The sequence below is a fragment of the Stegodyphus dumicola genome, chromosome X1 (genome assembly GCF_044657685.1).
Source record: "Stegodyphus dumicola isolate Sdum_Otavi_A_Nest chromosome X1, ASM4465768v1".
NCBI lineage: Eukaryota > Metazoa > Arthropoda > Arachnida > Araneae > Eresidae > Stegodyphus > Stegodyphus dumicola.
The window spans coordinates 254781298-254799891 of NC_140780.1; the positions used below are offsets into that span (position 1 = coordinate 254781298).

Below are 18594 nucleotides of genomic sequence, written 5' to 3' on the forward strand. Positions count from 1 at the left end.
AACATTTAAAGCTTTTCAATGCATGAGTACATCACCATACTGTTTTAACATAGAAATTTTGTAAGTTTATTTGTAAGGTAAATAAACCCCAGGCAGAAACTAGGCTTGTTTAGACTTTCGTTCTTTTTAGATTTAAATAAGACCTCCTCTCGCCTCGCTTAAGAAAGTAATAATGTACATTACATTACCTCATTTATTTAAGAAAGAGTGGATTTTATACGTAAATACTTTACATTCATCCAGCTTAACTATTCTCAACAGTTTTTTTGTTCTAAATTAACTTTTTAAATATCTATTCTTTTAACATGGGCACTTAATTTAATTTTGAAAGCTTTACGCCACCAGTTGCTGTTTAATAATAGCTATTGTGTAAAATTTTATGCATGCAATCTGAAAATGTAATATAATTATAAATGTATAGAAATAATATAAAGCAAAATATGTAAGGCTCTTTTGTTTGAGCCAATCGATTATCTGGCGTCGTCGTTTCCCTGAAGGCTCTAGATTATCGATGATTTACTGCAGAAAAAAAAAATTACTGCATAACATTGCGGACAATAGAATGACAAAAGGAAACTTTTCGTGTAACTAAGCATCCCTCCCTCCTAAATAAGGGAAAGAATATTGCATTCTTCTCTTGTCAAAACTTTCAAAAGTTAACTATTATATCCTTTTGAAGTTTGCAGAAACTCTTTGCTGTACGATTCTTGGATTTTCACTTTAAGCTTCTTAATTAAAAAGGGAGAAAATTCAGTATTTGTCACATGGACATGAAAAACATGAAAGAGTTAAAACTTGACACACACACATATATATGTAAAATTCAAAAAGCAGTGGACAAAGCTTCTTAAAAGATTTCTAAAACAAAGTTTAAAAACTAATTGATGTATATATACATATATAAGATAAAAAAATATGTACATCAAAAAAGTATAAATAAAACTAACAGTAACTGTTTAATTCTCCCTCTCTATTCTAAAAATCGTAATAATTATCTGCATTGCGTCATTTCTGGATCATTCCTTTTTGCAGGCCTGCGCAAAGCTACGACGTAATAATTGGAAACTGAAACTTTTAACTCAAACCAAAAGCTTTTTCTTCGTGTGCTTCCATCTTGATAACTAAGCGCTTCAGCTTATCTCTCTGCTTGGACGTAATTTCGCTATGCTGCTTCCTATTGCAATAATATCAAAAATGTAAATGTTCTTGAATAGGCACGGCTAGCGTGCAAAGCGAACTGTGGCCACAAACTGTGTCAATCGGAAAAAAAAAAAAAAAAAAAAAAAAAAAAAAAAAAAAAAATGGAATTAAAACTGCCTCGCTTGCCAAGTTTCTCAGATATTACCAAGTCAGTATATTAGCATACTACGCAATCAGAGTTCTTCCTCTTTAATATCGATCTACGTAATCATTAACAGTGCTCGGTCTTTCCTTGCTGTTATTATTTCATATATATATATATATGTGTAAAATATAAAAAAAAATACGATGGCTTTGGTCTACGCGAACGAGCAACCTTCAATTAATTTTCTGCAATTTAGGATCTTTCCCCTAGACCAGTACCTTCTAGAATTTGCTAGCCTATTACGTAATTGCAACTATAAATAACGAATGCGCGCCATTTTGCATCAGAATCTTCTCTTTCCCTGTGCTGCTAGGACCTATGCTGCTACGCTTCTCATCTTTCTTTGTTAGAATGTTATGACGCAGAAAGTCAAAATTTAATCGTACTTAGTAACTCATTATTGAATATGTAATTTGGAGGACTTCGTCGGAAAAGGCAATTGATCTGCTATTTGAAAAAAATAAATATGTGCAATTAAAAGTCACGAGATCGCATGAAATCCATGAGATTTGTCAGAATTGAAAGATACCATAAAATGAAGTTATAGAGATTTCTTCCGCAATGTTACATTCGTCGTTGTCAACAATTTCCTTCAGGCAATGCATAATCATCTGTGAAGGGCATATTCACAAAGCCTACAGACCATTTCTTTTACGGTTTGATTCCGATTGGTTAAAACAGGAAACGTAGGGTTACCAAATCTTGTGCTTGGCGACTTTTCCTTCATCGCTATTTGTTTATGGACGTGGTGTACCAAAATGCGTGAATATAGAAATAGCGCATGCTGGAATAAAATATAATTCCAGTTATACTTACTCATAATTTAAGTAAAAGGAATAGGTAATCGATGCCTTAAATGTTTATTAAATATTTTCATTTGGTTTATTTTTCATTTTGATTAATTTTACTATATTTCCCCGTGATGTTAAGAAATATTTTAGTTTAGGCCTTGCATATCACTTGTTTATGTCTTTTGAAAGTTACATATTGTCCTTTCGTTATATAGTCTAATTGATGCCTTTGTATAAATTAATGCGCTGTGGAAATTTACACAATAGACAGAAATGACGAAAAGGTACATACGTTATTTCCATGTAAACACTTTTCTTGCAAAACAAATACCTTACTTTTAACAGTTTAAACTCATTCTTTAACCAAATGCATACGCCAGCAATTTTCGTCATACGTGTATCATTCCAGCGCCATTTATTTTCAGTGCATTTATTTCAGATCAATTAGTGCAGAAAACAATTATGTCGTAATTCGAAAATTTCGAATTGTTTTCACTGCAACCGTAACCTTAAGAGTTGTATTGTTTTAAATCATCACCCCTGATAGGACAATGTCCTTTCAGGGACAATGTCTTCTGTCATCGCATCCTCACCCGCCAGTGAGATTTCAGAGACAATGCGTCTTAATTGTTTTCTTATTTTTACTACATTTTATCTTAAGGTACACACCTTTATGGTGGACCAATTTGATGAGCCCTTATTTGTGAGGCACCTGGTGGATTCTCTGATAAGCTCTGGCAAGAGCGGAATTAATTCCCCCTGTAAACTAGAATATGCAACCAAAGAATCAAAACGTTCCTCCTCTTAGGCACTTTCTCAGGAGAATAAAATCGGTCAATTTTACAATTATGATGCAAAATACTTATACTGAGTATTAATAATCTTCTTGTATTATAAAAACTTCCATAAACTGAAACAATATGGAAAGAAAAGGGAAAACTGACATTCTGTTGCTAGTTGCTGAAGAAGGCAATGCTGCTATTACTTTCAAACGTTTCAGCAGTAGCTTTTAATTGTTAAGCCGTAATTGTTTATGTATTTTATCCTGTTGTTTTCTAACGTGGCAATTTTAGATGTTTTTACTGGCCATGAGTTTCCAACAATTAATCTACAATGATACTTTATTTTATATTCTGTTCATTCATGTCACCTTTTGAAATCTACAAATCTGTAAACATGAGTTGTTGTACTGGTGAACTTGTAAGAGAAAGTATTTTTTCATATTAGTACCTAAGTTGTGTTATTAGTTATTCATTAAGAACGACGGAAACAGCATGAAAGTTTTTATCAACAAAATAAAATATAAACACAACAATGTATAAATACAATAATAACATAAAGTATAACAGAGATAATATATAACATTTGATACTGCGCATGACCAAAAAGGGAAACACTTTTTGAATTAGGGGTTGTAAATACATATTTCGTACATCTGAATTACATAAAAGAAAAATCACATCAAAGAGTCGACTGCCTTTCAAGTTCAATACACTCATTGTTTGATGAACATGTTTACATAACTCTTCTTCATTATTTTTATTTCTTTCTTACTTTGCTAAAATTATTGAATACGGCTGAGATGTGACGACTGCTGCTCGGAAAATCAGGATAAATCTCTTTCGTTTTGAAGTTGTTTACGCCCAACATAATACGCCTAAAAATATAATTAAGAACACAGCTTGATGGGTAGGCTTCTGTGGAAGTTTCGAATGTCGACAGCCAGATGAGCAAGAATCAGAGCCGTAAGTAAAGAGGACGCAGTGTTCATTCATTAGTGAACCCGCCATCCTGCTCATATGGTGTTGTAGAAATTGGCTTGCTCGTGGTCCGCAATCTCGCACTACGTGCTCGTGTTGACATAGTGTGAAATCTTTCAGTGCGCTGGAAGAAAGTACATTCCAGTATTAGGTGTAGAGTTTGAGAGCAATATAAAACAGCTGATTACGTTTTTAAGTCTACTAAGTTAACAGTTGTAAATCGACTTTGTCCTGTATCAGTAGACTCGAATTTTAATTACAAAAGCTATCATGCTGTACGAAATTTTTATCAAATACGTGAAATTTCAGCCTATTTAAATTCAATATAGTAGTAATTAAGTATTCAAGTTATTATATATGATTGTACGTTAAGTATATCAATGTTTAACCAAATAATTTAGTGAAACATCTTGAGTACTAAGCACTCCACTGCATAAAATGGTATGACCGTGTTTCAAAACGTTCAATACCTTCTATCCAAAGGTTCTACTTAGTTGTTCCTACCTTGAGGTTGGTAGTTTGCTTTCTTATCTCAATTATAAGTCAATTTCGAGTGAACTCCGGAAACGTTTGGGCGAAATAATGCTCGATAAATAATTATAATTACATAGGAATACAGGGGCGCAAATTCCGTACTTGCGAGCTATAATGCAAAGAAGCGGAGTAAAAGAACAGAAACAGCAACACATTAATGGGACAGAATGGCATTTTATTGAAGTGTTGTACTAAAACAGGTGTTCGAAATTACGACCAGAAGTCGTCTGGCAGGCCTAACACCGGCGCTGCAGGGAATTCGATATGTTCTGGAAGATTCTTAGCATGCCACATGTCTTTCAGGCAGCTACAGATACTAGAGCAACGAAGTCTTCAACTGAAGGAACGAGCGTCTCGTACCCCAAACTCTTCATGTGACCCCAGAAGAAGTCCATGCATGATGGATCCGATGATCTGGCAGGCCAATGAATCGGACGATCATGACCTACCCATCGTTCTCCAAAACTTACTTCGAGGTGTTGGCGGGCGTCAGTTGTGCAATATGGAGGAATCCCGTCATGTTGGAACCACATGGAGCAGCGCAACGACGGAGGAACATGCGCTGCCTCAAGAAGTTTGGGCAGGACTTGTTGCAAGAAGATTAGGTATGCTCTACCATCCAAAGGACTGGGCAGAAGGTACGGTCCAATGAGGTAGTCGCCAAGAATGCCGGCTCAAACATTGATCGAGAAACGCTCTTGAGCTGTACGTGGTTTCGTACGATGAAGGCCCACATGGGCGTTATACTGATTGAAGGCTCCATCACGTGTGAAGTATGCTTAATCGGTCAACAATATGGACGCAGCAAATGCGCTGTCTGTAGTACTCTGCAGCAAACGTCCTCCGGAGCGGATAATCCGCAGGCTCTAATAACTGGATGCAATGAAAAGATGGCATGCGTTCATTTGTTTTTCTGCGAGTTTCATCCAGACAATGGATTGAGATAAATCCACTCGTTCGGCTATCGCTCGAGTACTCGTAGTTGGATTGTCTTCTGCCAGACCGCCTATTCATTGTCAGTTGTCCTCGTCGTTCGATATCGATTCATTGTAGCTCTTGTTAAACAACCTATCTCGCGTAACCTTCTGTTCACACTTGCGAAGGTCGTGTGATGTGGAGCACGCCTGTTCCGGTAACGTTCCTGATACAACCGCCGAATGTAAGGAATGTAAAGAATTCCATGCAGCGCCGCTGTCTGGCCTGCCTGACGACTTCTGGTCGTAATTTCGAATACCTATCTTAGTACAAACTTTCAATAATTTTTTTTTTCTGTTCCGTTAATGCGTTGCCGTTTCTGTTCTTTTTCCCTGCTTCTTTGCACCATAGCTCGTAACTACGACATTTGCGACCCTACCTTCCTATGTAATTCCGAGTCTTCTCTGCACTCCCTACACACTCTGCAATTTTGTCGGTCTGGTAGCGAATCACTCTGTATGTATATATATATATATATATATATATATATATATCATTAAAGACATAAAGTAAGAAATTTAAACCAATATTTCACAAAGACCAGAGATTCAAATTAAGAATTAATAAATTTCAAATAATCATATTTTTAAAATATTAAAACCAAAACATTTCAAACAAGCAAAACCCCACTTCAAAAATTTTACTTTATGTGATATATATTTGTGATATATGATTGATTTATGTGAGATATATTTGTGATATATGATTGATTTATGTGATATATTTGTGATATATTATTTATGTGATATATATATATATATTTGAATTTAACAAGTATTCTCTATTCGTATAGCTAATTTAAAGTTAATTTAAATTAAAAATTTAATTATGAAATTTTAATTGAAAATATACAAGATTAATTATTGCTGCGAACTAATTTAAAATATCATTTAAATTCTAAGAACATATGTAAATTAAGTGCACGTGTCTAAAACTATAAAAAAAATAATATTCTAAAAAATTAATCCTAAAAATTTTTAATACCAAATTAATTTAACTAGTTGCTGAGAATATATAAAACTTGGTTGCTAAGGAAGATATCGGAGTTGATAATGCCGAAGAAAGTTCAGTTGAGCTAAGCGAATTGAATGAATTTACTGGACTAGAAATAATTTTCTTTTATTGCAACAGCTATCATTATTGAGAACATCAATCACTACGATGTGCTTTCTTTACTCATAAATGATAAATAATATATTTGTTTGTGTCAGAAAAAAGGAATGCGTTAAATAAAATTAACTGCGTTTGCATGGATGTATAAATGGATACCGACTAATCCTGGAAAAAAATCTAGATTATTGATTTTGTGTATGAGTTTTGTAAAAGCAAATCCTAAAGCTAATTATTGAAGGAAAATTTCATTGCAGAATTTTCATTTATCACGTATTATTATGTGATATGACAGACATTCCTCATACTTCTGTTGAATATCTTTAGAAATACTAAGATGTTTCGTAGTAGTCAATACAACTGTCAACATTATAAGGGTGACATAGCCTGTTCCGAGTTTCTGGTGTCACCCAAATTCGGATGTTAAGGTAGTCAAATTATTAAGGTTTGCTGTAATACCGAAAACACAATGAAGCCGAGAATCTCATGAGATCATGTTGTCCTCCCCTCTTGGCAAGCAAAATGACTACCTTTATGAAACATTTTAAATAAATGCTAACTCACGGCAGTATCAGCGAGTCGGAGCTCACGGCAGTATTATCGAACACCAATTTCAATACTTTCATCAAAACGATGGCGAAATTATTGGTCTATATAATACTTTGGAAGATGCTCGCATGTCATGAATATTTGCAGCAGCGATGATAATTCTGGCGACAGGGTTTTCGGACGAATCAATCTGCGATTCGCAAACAAAATGTCTCTCGTTATTATGCTGCATGTATTGCAGTTACTGTCTTACATTTAAACGATTATTGTAAGTATTAAACACTATTTCTTGTAAGTATCTGTGCTTTTCCGTTACTTTTCTCTTGTCTGTTCCTCCTTTAAATTATGACCATTAATTTTATCGCAGCCTGTATATAGATTTATATATACACGTTTGAATGAAGAAATGCTTAGATGACGACACCGTGGGTAGTTCTGGCAAATGGACGATTTTACGAGGGGTCATACTGTAGACTTAAGTACGGCTGGTTGGTCTTAGCGTCGTATTGCTGCTGAAGAATACGTACATATCTTCACTGAGCATAGAATTTGGTCTAGATGGATTTATGAAGGGAATGTAAATAGTTACAAAAGACCATATCCAGCTAGAAGTACTACAGGACGCTCAGATCAACGCATATAAAGAGAAGAGGCGGTGACCGCCCCCACAGTCAACTACCGTGGGCATTTTGAAGAATGTGCAGGGGGCCTTGGATTCTCCGATATCTGGGAAAACAGTTACCAGACGTTTAGTTGAAAGAAGCTTGCACACAAGCCCGCTCTTTGCGGAGACTGCCATTAACGCCAAACCATTCACGCGAAAGACAGCGATGGTGTGGTCAACGGACCATTTGGACATCTGAAGGAAACACTCTGGTTGGTTTTGTTTGTCTGATGATAGTCACCGGTTAAGAGTTTGAACGCATGGGGGATATACAGCCAATCTGACTACTGTTGCTGAAAGTCACACCGTTCGTCAGCATGGCATGATAATTTGGAGTACCATCAATCATGATAGCAGGTCACCATTGTTGCGCATCAGAGGCACACTGACGGCATGTCTATACGTTGATGAGGTGCTGCAGCCATTTGTGCTACCTTACTTCCAAAGGCAGCAAAATGGTATTTTCCAGCAGGACAACGCGATCGTACACGGCATTTGTTAGCCGGGCAGGCCTTGCAGCATGGCATATTGCTTTTTTGGCCTTAGATGTTCCCTGATCTTTCGCCTATCGAGCATTTCTGGGAAGTGATTGGTCATCGTTTGTCTGCTCTTCCCCATCGATTATCGAAGGACGAACTTTGCAGGGTGGTTCAGAGCCTATGAGCAACAAGCTTTAGGAATACTATTCGCACACTAATTGAACCTGTACCTTGTAGGACTTGAGCTTGCATCTCCGCCAGATGTCGTCATACATCTTTTTCCCTGTTATTTCAGCACTGTATAAATTTAACTTTCTATAAATAACATCGCTTATTTACATACGCATGGTTTGTGTATTAACTGACATCATATTCTACCAAGTCTTTCAGAGTGTTGCATTTTCATGCCGCGCAGTTCATGCCAATGTCATTCGTTCTCATTATAGACTATTATTATTACTTACGACAGCATCTTGTGAATTATAACCCAATAATTACTCTCTAAACCAGAGATTATTATGTAATGACATAGCTGGAAATCTTTGGCAAACTGAAGCGTTAAAAAGCTAGCTATGAATAAAAAATAGAAATTATAAATTAGAAAACAAAATTATCCTATCTAAATGATAAAAAATTCTACCCACATTTGTAATTAAACTACTTCTTTGTTAATAGGATAGCTGTAGCAATAAATCAAAACTACATATTGGGATCTAGAATTCGGTAAACTTTTAAGAAATTAATACTTTAAGAATTTACATCATATGAAAAAACACCTAGCACAAATATGACTGAGATAACTGTTTTTTAAAGTCTTTTAAATATACAAATTTCTAAATGCAGTAATTTCCATCAGACGGCATTTTACCTTCAAGTATGGAATTATGGCTCAACTTCTGAATATAAAAATTCATTATTATGCACTGTTAGAAAACAGCATTATCCCTTACTTAGCACTGGCTTTTGTGACATTCATAAAGAGTGACGTGATGTAGAGTCATTAGAATTTTTGATGCTGGAGATGAAAAAAATGTGCAATGCTCTCACCAGGACTCGTACCTGGACCTCTCGAATACGCGCCGAGTGTGCTACCATTACACTACGAAGGCATGCTGGAAGGAGGGAAAAAGTACCTTATACCTAATAGCCAAACCCTCATGGTGACGAATTATTGTTCACTACCTTTTTCGTTCGGGCACCACTGTAGAGTCATTAGGGTTTTTGATGTTTTAGACGAGGAAAATGTGCAACGTTCTCCCCGGATTCGAACCTGACGGAGAAAATACGTTGTAATGCATTTCTTTGATTCTCAGCCTTTTGCAAATGTGGAGAAATTTTCATATTAATTATTTGTATTGCAAAGCGCTGTATGATGAAAATAAATTTTGTTAAAATTTCCTTAACCACCTTGATTTTAGATATTTACCTGCTAACTGTGCTTCATTGTCTAACAGTTTACTGAAATACATATATTATGAAAGTTAGTGCTCATATATATTCACATTAAAAATTCAAAGATAGTTTTAGCATGCAAATAATTATTCAAGTTTCTTTAGAAAGACGTTCAATGAAATAATCTTTTAAGTAGATTTATAAAGCAGATGTTTAAATATTAGGAGCTAGGCTAATTTTAAGCAATACACATAATTATTTACTACTCCATTTGTTCAAAGTGAAAAACACTAATCTTGTTTTCTGCTCTAATATAACTGCTCTACTCACTAGAAATTCACTTCAAGATCTGTTACAAATTAATAAGTTGTTTGTGAAAGTGCGTAACTGATGATATTAAAGGAAATAGAAAACATAAAATATTTGCTAATAACTCGTTTGTATTTTGAAGGGTATGCTTCCATTTCGAAAAATATTTTGTAAAAGACTAGTAAGTGTATTTTCTTAATTTCAGAATCTAAAATATTCTTACTAATAAATATTCTTACTTATAACTTACCAGCAAAATGCCTTCAAATGGGTATCTTTATCTTCTTCTTTCGACTCTTGAGATAAAATGGCCACCTTCTGGTATTTAGTAGCACATTTCTTCGGATCGGTCGATATGTTCTTAAAGCATGGGGCATGACGCAAGTAATCTAAAAAAAAAAAAAAAAGATCGTGATTTCAAATTTAAATAAAGGCAATTTGCATTAAATTACATTTTCGGTAAAATGTATATTTAACTTTGTTTTTGTTTCGCGAATTTTGTTTTAAATCATGCTATGTTCCATCAATTCCAAGTCGAAGTTTTGAAATCTTTAAGTAGACGACAAATGAAAAAGATAACATTTAGAAACTGGATATAACGTGGTTATGTTCTTTTGCTCAGATGGCAGTTCAATTAGCGTGCGAGGTTAGAAATTAAGTCAACATTAATCGAACGTTACTTATTAGGAGGAAATGTTTAATCCAGCATATGCATTAATTCGTAAAATTTTCCTTTTCTATTTACTTTTTCTGCTTAAAGAACTGCATAAGAAAATTAATGAGACTGCGTTATTTCTTCTCTATTAAGAAATATTTTGTTTCAGTACTTCATATTCTGCATTTCCTTCTTATAGGATTGAAATGTCTTCACCTTTTTAAATATTCGTGTACATTTAGCAAATTTAATACTTTAACTTCATATTTTGGATTTAACTGCAAACTTTCTTGCTGACAAGAAGAACACTAATTGTGAGCAAAATTTTTAAACAGTTTCATTCTCAGAAATTTAAAATTTAAGAGCTTTTCAAATGAATGTTTTTTCGCCTTTTGCTAAAAACATAAAAAAAAGGTACCAAACACACTAGTATGCATTAAAATATACATCTTACCTTGCAGGGACGTTAGGTTATTTCGAAGCAGGAGACATGAAAAATAAGCAATGCCCTCACCGGAGCTCGAACCACAGACCTCTTGAATACGTGTCGAGCGTGCTGACAACTACACTACGAAGACATGCTAAGAAGGCGGGAGAAATACCTTATAACTTTCAGTTATTCATCTTACTTAGAAATCTTACTTTTCAGTTATGTGAATGTTGCTATAGTATCGTACTTTAATACTACACCCCAAGAGATATGTTACAAATACTGACTTCACTCGCGTTTATTACCTTTGTAAGGTGATTATTTGAAACTAATCAGTTATTTATAATTTCAGCCTTTATTATAACTTTTCCTTTCTGCTTCTTCAGCAGAACGCATATCAGTTAGATAATATTATTTAAGCTTGTAGAGACATTAGGTTAATTGGAAGCAGGAGAGATGAAAAATGAGCAACGCCTTCTTCGGGAATCTAACCACGGACCTCTGGAATACGCGCCCAGCGTGCAGATCACTACACTACGAAGTCGTGCTAAGAAGGCGGGACAAATACATTATAAGCTGAGGCTTTTGGATTTAAGACAGAGCATGTTTCTGCCTTTCGCGGGTACGTTTTTGTTTCAACTGAATTAGCATGCAGTTGTAACATACCTTCCCAAAAGGTGTCGTTATTACTTTGTATTATTGCTTATTGGTATTGCCATCATTGTATGGCAATACCAATAAGCAATTTATAAAAACTAAAAGGTGTATTTTCCTTTTCACGCTAGAACAGTAAGTAATTTTGAACGCCTGAGAAGTTTAGATGTCATGATTTCCAACGAAAATTATTGTTGCCACTAACTAAGTAAAAAGTGCAGAAAAGTATGTAAAATTTAAGTTTGATTGCTTATCAGCAGTGGCATAGCCAGAGGTTTGCTCTCAGGGGAGATCTTTAGGTTTGCTCTCAGGGGAGATCTTTAGGTTTGCTGGCGGGATTGTCCATGAATTTAATGAGCAGTGGCATAGCCAGAGGTTTGCTCTGAGGGGAGAACTTTAGGTTTGCTGCCGGGATTGTCCATGAATTTATCTCCCCACTCAATACTTAACCAAATAGCCAAAAAATATCAAAATGACATGTATGGAAATAAATTAAAGCTCTATGTTTATTTTTGAGCTAAAACTTTAATTTCAACATTTGAATATTATATTACAACTTTATTTGTTTTCTGTTGGCAAAACCTTCGATCATACTGTAGAGTTCTATTTCAGTGCTCCAGTTGCTGACAGTACAAAAGCATATCTTTAATGTCGAATATACATTTGTGGGTCTTAAGTACTTCTTAAAGGAGTTTTATTTAGAACGCTGTTCTCATAGTAGTAGTAGTTTTAGAATACTTTCAACTTAGTTCTGGAGTTTGTATTTTTTTAAAAAAGGAATCTGAAAAAGTTCAAAAGGACAACCCTTCAACTACCTTTTGTTCTGTTTTATCTAGCAATAACGGAATTAAAACTCTTAAGTATTTCTCTTTTAGCAAAAGGTTCTTCTTTATTTATGTCATTGTGATCATAATTTAGTTGGTATTCGTGTTTTTCATTCAAAAATTACGGAGTGTAGAGAACAAAAGAAGAGCTTGTAACTGTTGAAATATCAAGGGATTTCGTTGAATATATTTTCTAGTGTGAATACTATTTTTCTGCTCAATTTAATTTTATATGACAATTTAAATTGTTTTTATTCCTCACCCGATTTGGCGATCTACATGACTAACCCCTCTAAAATTATACTCAGACTAAAAATGACGCCCGAGCACTGCTTATTAGATAATAGTTTCAAAATGGATGGGAAAGTTTTGAGCGTGGTAAAAAGCATTTGCTTTTTACTGTTAGTTTAAGAAAGATTTTAAAAGTTTTCCGGTTAGTTTTTAAAAAGACTCTAGAAAGTCACCTAACTGATATTTTTTACCAATCTGCTTTTAAAAGATGGTGGGGAGTTTGCTTTATAACCTATGGAATTTAATGTTAGAATTTTTAAGCTTAATGAAAGAACATGACATTATAAACCTAAAAACACCAGTTTTTAAAATTACATAGTGAGAAAAATCCATATAAACTCATCAAATGAAAAAAAAAAAATTAAAAATGACGCGTTAAATTTCATTGCAAATAGTTTTAATCACTTATCAATACTGTTGTTTTTGAGATTGACGGGGAGTTAAAGAAGTAAGAAAAATTGGGATGTAATGAAATCGTAACTTCAGAACTTTGAAACTAAAGAAGAGGTATTTCAACCCTTCTGTTTCATATTATAGAATATTTACGCTCTATAACTTAAAAAGTAACGCGCCAAGAAGGAGTTATCCGAATGGGACGAAACTGCTGAAATGCATACATTGCGACAGAATATGCAAATAATTAGCTATCCACTGCCTGTCACTTGAGCACCAGCACATTGCAGAGCAGCACCTGGATGGTGTCATTACACTATCATGTTCCGCTGTTTTCGAGGAAGGCACGGTATTCCAAATTTGCCCTAGTATTCTTTGGCGGTTAAGCCACCTTTCTATATCTTTTTCTGCTCAGTTTAAAGTACCATCCTTTATTTATTACGAAAGAAATTACGGTATCATTTTACATTTACATTTAACTTCTGGTAACAGTAATATATTGTTGTTATAGTCTGCTTTTTTTAAGAGAAAGTTATGCATTGTTTTTGAGATATTAAGGGGGAAAAGGCATCTTTATCTTTTTGTAATATTTAAAGATGCACATATTGAGTTTTGATGTGCTTACAGTAAAATAAATGGGTTTTTATAAAAAAAAAAAAAAAACTTTTAGTTTTAGTGAATTATTATTGACCTTGGAGTATTTTGAGAGACAATTATTTCTCAGTGATCGTCCTATCGTCCCTTGATGCGCCCTTATCAGCGATCCGACATGCAATTGGGACACCAGTGAATGCAATGACCATTGATAGGCAATTCAGCTTACGGGAGTTGAGGTCACGGAGGCCATTGCGCCGACTGCCTCTCACCGTTTCACACCACCAGGCACATTTGCAATGGCGCCGCACCCAGTTGTTCCACCTAGAATCTCACGGACTGGAGTAGAATTGCTTCCAGCGATGAGTCCCGTTTCGAACTGAGCCCCGATGACGAGTGAAGACGTGTCTTGAGACGTAGAGGACAGTGATGGGATACTTATTACTTGACTGTCGTCCGCCGCACCACCTGACAGCCAGGAGTTACGTTACGGAGTACTATTTCATTTGATGGCGGACTCCTTTGGTTGCCATCCGTGACTTCATCACAGTATGATAATACATCGAAAGGATTCTACACTACGTATTGCTTCCTTTCCCTTCGCGGACCCCTGGGCTTAACACTTCCTTTCCCGGCGCGATCACCAGATCTCTCTGTAGTAGAGCACATCTGGGCTCAGGAGTCTCCGATCGTCCCTGTATTGCGCGGATCTAACTCGCCATATAGGGATAGCAATCTCGCAGGAAGACATCTTCCAACTCTACGAGTCAATGCCCATCGGGATAGCAGCTTGCGTCAGAGGTGGGCCAAAGCATTATTGATTTTTTTTTTTTTTTTTTTTTTTTGTTCTTGAAGCTGTATTTCCTGAATAAAACATTCAATTCCTATCATAATGTTCATTTTCAATACTTGTATATCAAAACTACCGACTTTCGTCCCATTTGGATAACTCTTTTTTTTTTTTTACGTGGCGATTTATGTAACAGAGTGTATATTTTTTAAATGCTTATAATCGCCTAATAAATATCTTTTCTTCTTTCCAGTTTTAAAAGAAGGCGAAGAGTTTATTTTTTAATCTGTTAAAATTTCAAAACTTGGTAATCGATACACATTTAGTTGTTCAAATTTTAAAATCATAGGTGTAAACAGTCGAAAAAAATCGAATGGTTTTTCTAAATTCACCGAAAAACCAGAAATAACATAAAAATATCACAAATTTTCTTTTAAAAGATTTTTTTCGGCTGTATTCGATAGTGCAAACAGTTAATTTCTGAGATTTTTCATTTATCTTCTAAAGATTAGGTTAGGTTATTTAATTACGCCAAAGCCTCGAGGGTTATCTGCCTAAGGGGAGGGATGCCTTCGCGGAGGACTTTCTAAGGAAAATTGGCTCGTATACACGTTACACATTGGGAAAACCACGAAAACACCCATGCAGCCAACCCGTTCGTGGGATTCGAACCTCGGACCGAACTACCAGTGTTTGGCGACTTTACCGCTCGGCCGCTGCTTATCTTCTAAAGCAAAATGTATCCAAGTTTAGCTTAAAAATTTTAATCAAATTTTGAAAAAAATCCTTCACCTTGCTGCATTGTCATGTACAAATAGTATGTGTACAAAATCTGAACTCGATAGTTTATCATGCAGTATATTAAAAATAGATGACAAACTTTTGACCATGTTACAAGCATCATCATTGAACTAAATAAAAGCTTATAAAAAGACTAGTTTTACAGGGAATCGCCATGAAAAAGAAGTTATTCCGCATTGTTTTCAATGTTATTTTGATTGGGACTTATACCGTGGATTGCTACAGCTCCCTCTCCAAACAAAGAACGGAATTAAGTATTTATTCTCTGTCAAAAAAGTCTCTTTGTGATTCATTCTTATGATAACCGAACTCCATTATAATCATTTGTTCGATTTTTGAAATCTTTATGGCTTTTAGACCAGTTTATACTTAATGCCTTAAATGCATTTTATACATTATCATGAGAATTCTATTTCTCTTTGTCATCCATGACATTTATGAAATGACTTTACTATTTACATTTTTAAATCTGCTCTTACTCGTAGCGTAAACTTGATTTCACATACTTCGCGCTTTTTGTTGTCAATCAAGTGTTGTTGACACAATTTTAAACACAAACCGACTAAAATTATAAGAAACAGAATAAGAATAAATTAAAAAAATTAAATACTATTATGCAGTTAACTGTCTTGGGTGTAAGCTATATAAACTCGCGTAAGAGTTTGATGTTCGCATATGTTAGAAGAAAATGTCGCATATGTTAGAAGAAAAATTTATGTTTGTGCCCAAGTATAATTATGAAAATATGTTTAATCATAGGCTTTACTATCGTATGCGTAATTGCGTAATTTTGCTTGTCAGATGTTTAGTTAATAAATGAGGTACACCTCAAAGATTTTCCGCATAGGTGTTCACTTTAATGCAGATTTTCTACCAATTTTCAATTACTTTACATTGAAAAGAGTATGATTGCTATAAATGTAAGTTCTATTTGGTTTTGATTTCTTGTAACATCCATGTTGTTTAATGTTTTAAGTATATCTTTTTTTCCTAAGTTGCGTGGATGGATATTAAAGATACACAGTGTCACAGAAAATAAAATATTGTACTGCTCTTTGGATTTAGCCTGCAAGTAAGTCTTGTTTTACTTTCAGGATATTAAACATGTCACTTGCGCTACTTCAAACATTTAGTATACACGAGGGAATCTTCCTTCTTCCTGGCGAACCGAAAATCACATTTCTTTCTCTTGCTATGACTTAATATGAAAACGAAGTTTTCTAGTATTGTCAAACCTTTTTAAAAATATGCGACTGTTTCTCAATGTATGTGACATTTTAAGTTTTTAATAGTTTTATGTTTGACGCTTTATCCCTTCAGTTTATGAATAACTATTTATAGATCTTTTGTGTGATAAAGAGTTCTATTGAAAACAAGAATTAAAATTTGAAATGTTACTGCAACGGTAAATAATTTCTTTCTTACGTATGAAAGATTACATTCTGAGTATATAAACGGGAAAAGGTCTTACTGTAATAGTTTATCAGAGATAGAAAGATTTTTGAAAATGTATCTTTTAATGCTGATCAAACTGAATCTTTTGATGATAATTTCAAACGGAAATTCTCATTGTAATTTGAGAGAATAAAAGCACGAACGCCGTTTTTAAGTCGAAAATAGTTCAGACTAACTAGTTGCTAAAGAAGAAAGGTTTAATAAGCTGCTTATAAACGAGTGAAGAAGCATTTTTTTAAACAGTATTTATTTTTTTATACTAATAATGACTAACTTCCTTTCATCAGTGCTAAGATATAACCATGATTTTGAGTAATTTGTTCCGGAAGAAGAAAAATGATTTATTTAATAATGGTAAAGGTTGAAATTTAAAATCGAAATTGCAAGGAACCCCTTATATCTATCATACATCTGTATATTTTTTTAATCTCATTATTTTTCAGAAACAGTGGAAAAGAAACGTGGCATCGTTGTAAAATCATCATGCTTCCCGAGGAATAATTTGATAAGTGAATTACGTAATCAATAAAAGATGAATTACAGATGAAGACCTATTACCTAAGAAATGAATGAGTAGCACAAAACGAAACTGCTATAATAATCATCATAAATAGCAAACCAAACTGAAATGAACAAAATTGAAGTCGAACAATATAATGTAGAAGAACGAAATAGAAATGAATTACCATTTCCTTTTTTATACTTGAAATTCCAGTTTTCGAGGCATATTGGAGAGAGTAAATAAAGACTTTTGATTGACTGTATAATGTTTGACTTTTTAGTAAAAGGTCTTCCTAAAATAGTCAGCATTTTCCCCTAGTAAATAGATTTTCTGATAAATAAAATATAAAGGACACGGGAAAATGACGTTAATATTATTTGCTTATATTTTGGAAGGAAAGTAAAATAAAAAATTTTTCTACGTCAATCTTGTTACTGCAGGAAAAACTGACAAGAGATTACCAGCTTAATAAACACAAAATATTAAATCTTGAAAGTGACGCTGTTGTTTACCAGTTTCCAGTTAGAATCATGTTATGGCTAAATCATAAATTACAAATCTCTTCTGCATACTTTATTTCTTTTATTTTCAAAATTATAATACGTCAAAGTGTATCAGAGTGCTTCATTTGAAATTTGAAAACAGTAAGCTATATTAAATAATATTTTATTAATTTCAATAGTAAACAGTTTTAGTAAACGTTACGTCATTTTTTTTTATTCTGTATGTTCAGAGTTTTTGCTTAAATTTGTTACTTGTACACTACCACCTGGATTAATAATGAAACCTAACGGCAAAATCTAATGCACATACATAAAAATAAAATAATTAAAAAAAAAACAGAACCGATTAGGTATCTTATTACCCATAATGTGAAATTTAACAATAAATATACAAGTCCTAGCCTGAACACGAGAAAAAAAAGCTACCCGAAATTCATTCTAAACCAGAGACTATCATTTCAGCGGCTGGCAAAGGTGGCCAGATAGTCGTTATGAACCGAAGTACTTACACCAATGGTGTCGCTAAACTCGTAAACAAAAAGTTCATATAATTTGATCCCTAAACACCCTTTGACATCTAAACATCTCAAAAATAAAAATTGCGAAAGTAAATCTTCACAAATCCTACGACTTACTTACAAAATCTCTTTAAGAGTTTACATTTAGTTTTACTAAGCAGTTATTTTATGTTAGTTAGCTTTGATGTTATTCTCGCTTTCCATTTTCCTGCCAGAATGCAAATTTCTAGTTCGTATTCAAATGAGGTAGGAAAGAGATAGTATTTAAAGGAAGGT

The 18594-nt window shown here is 34.1% G+C and overlaps 1 protein-coding gene across 1 annotated transcript in view; it reads right to left on the minus strand.

The window, feature by feature from the left end:
• Window positions 1-3404: 3404 nt before the first annotated feature.
• The window catches only part of LOC118183993 (uncharacterized), a 41430-nt gene continuing 26240 nt past the window's right edge, over window positions 3405-18594 (minus strand). Inside the window, exons 4-5 of the mRNA XM_035353626.2 lie at window positions 10159-10297; window positions 3405-4020 (exon numbers count right to left, since the gene is read on the minus strand). Coding sequence (XP_035209517.1) covers window positions 3774-4020; window positions 10159-10297 — 386 coding nt within the window. The 3' untranslated portion in view covers window positions 3405-3773. The remainder of the gene's footprint in view (window positions 4021-10158; window positions 10298-18594) is intronic.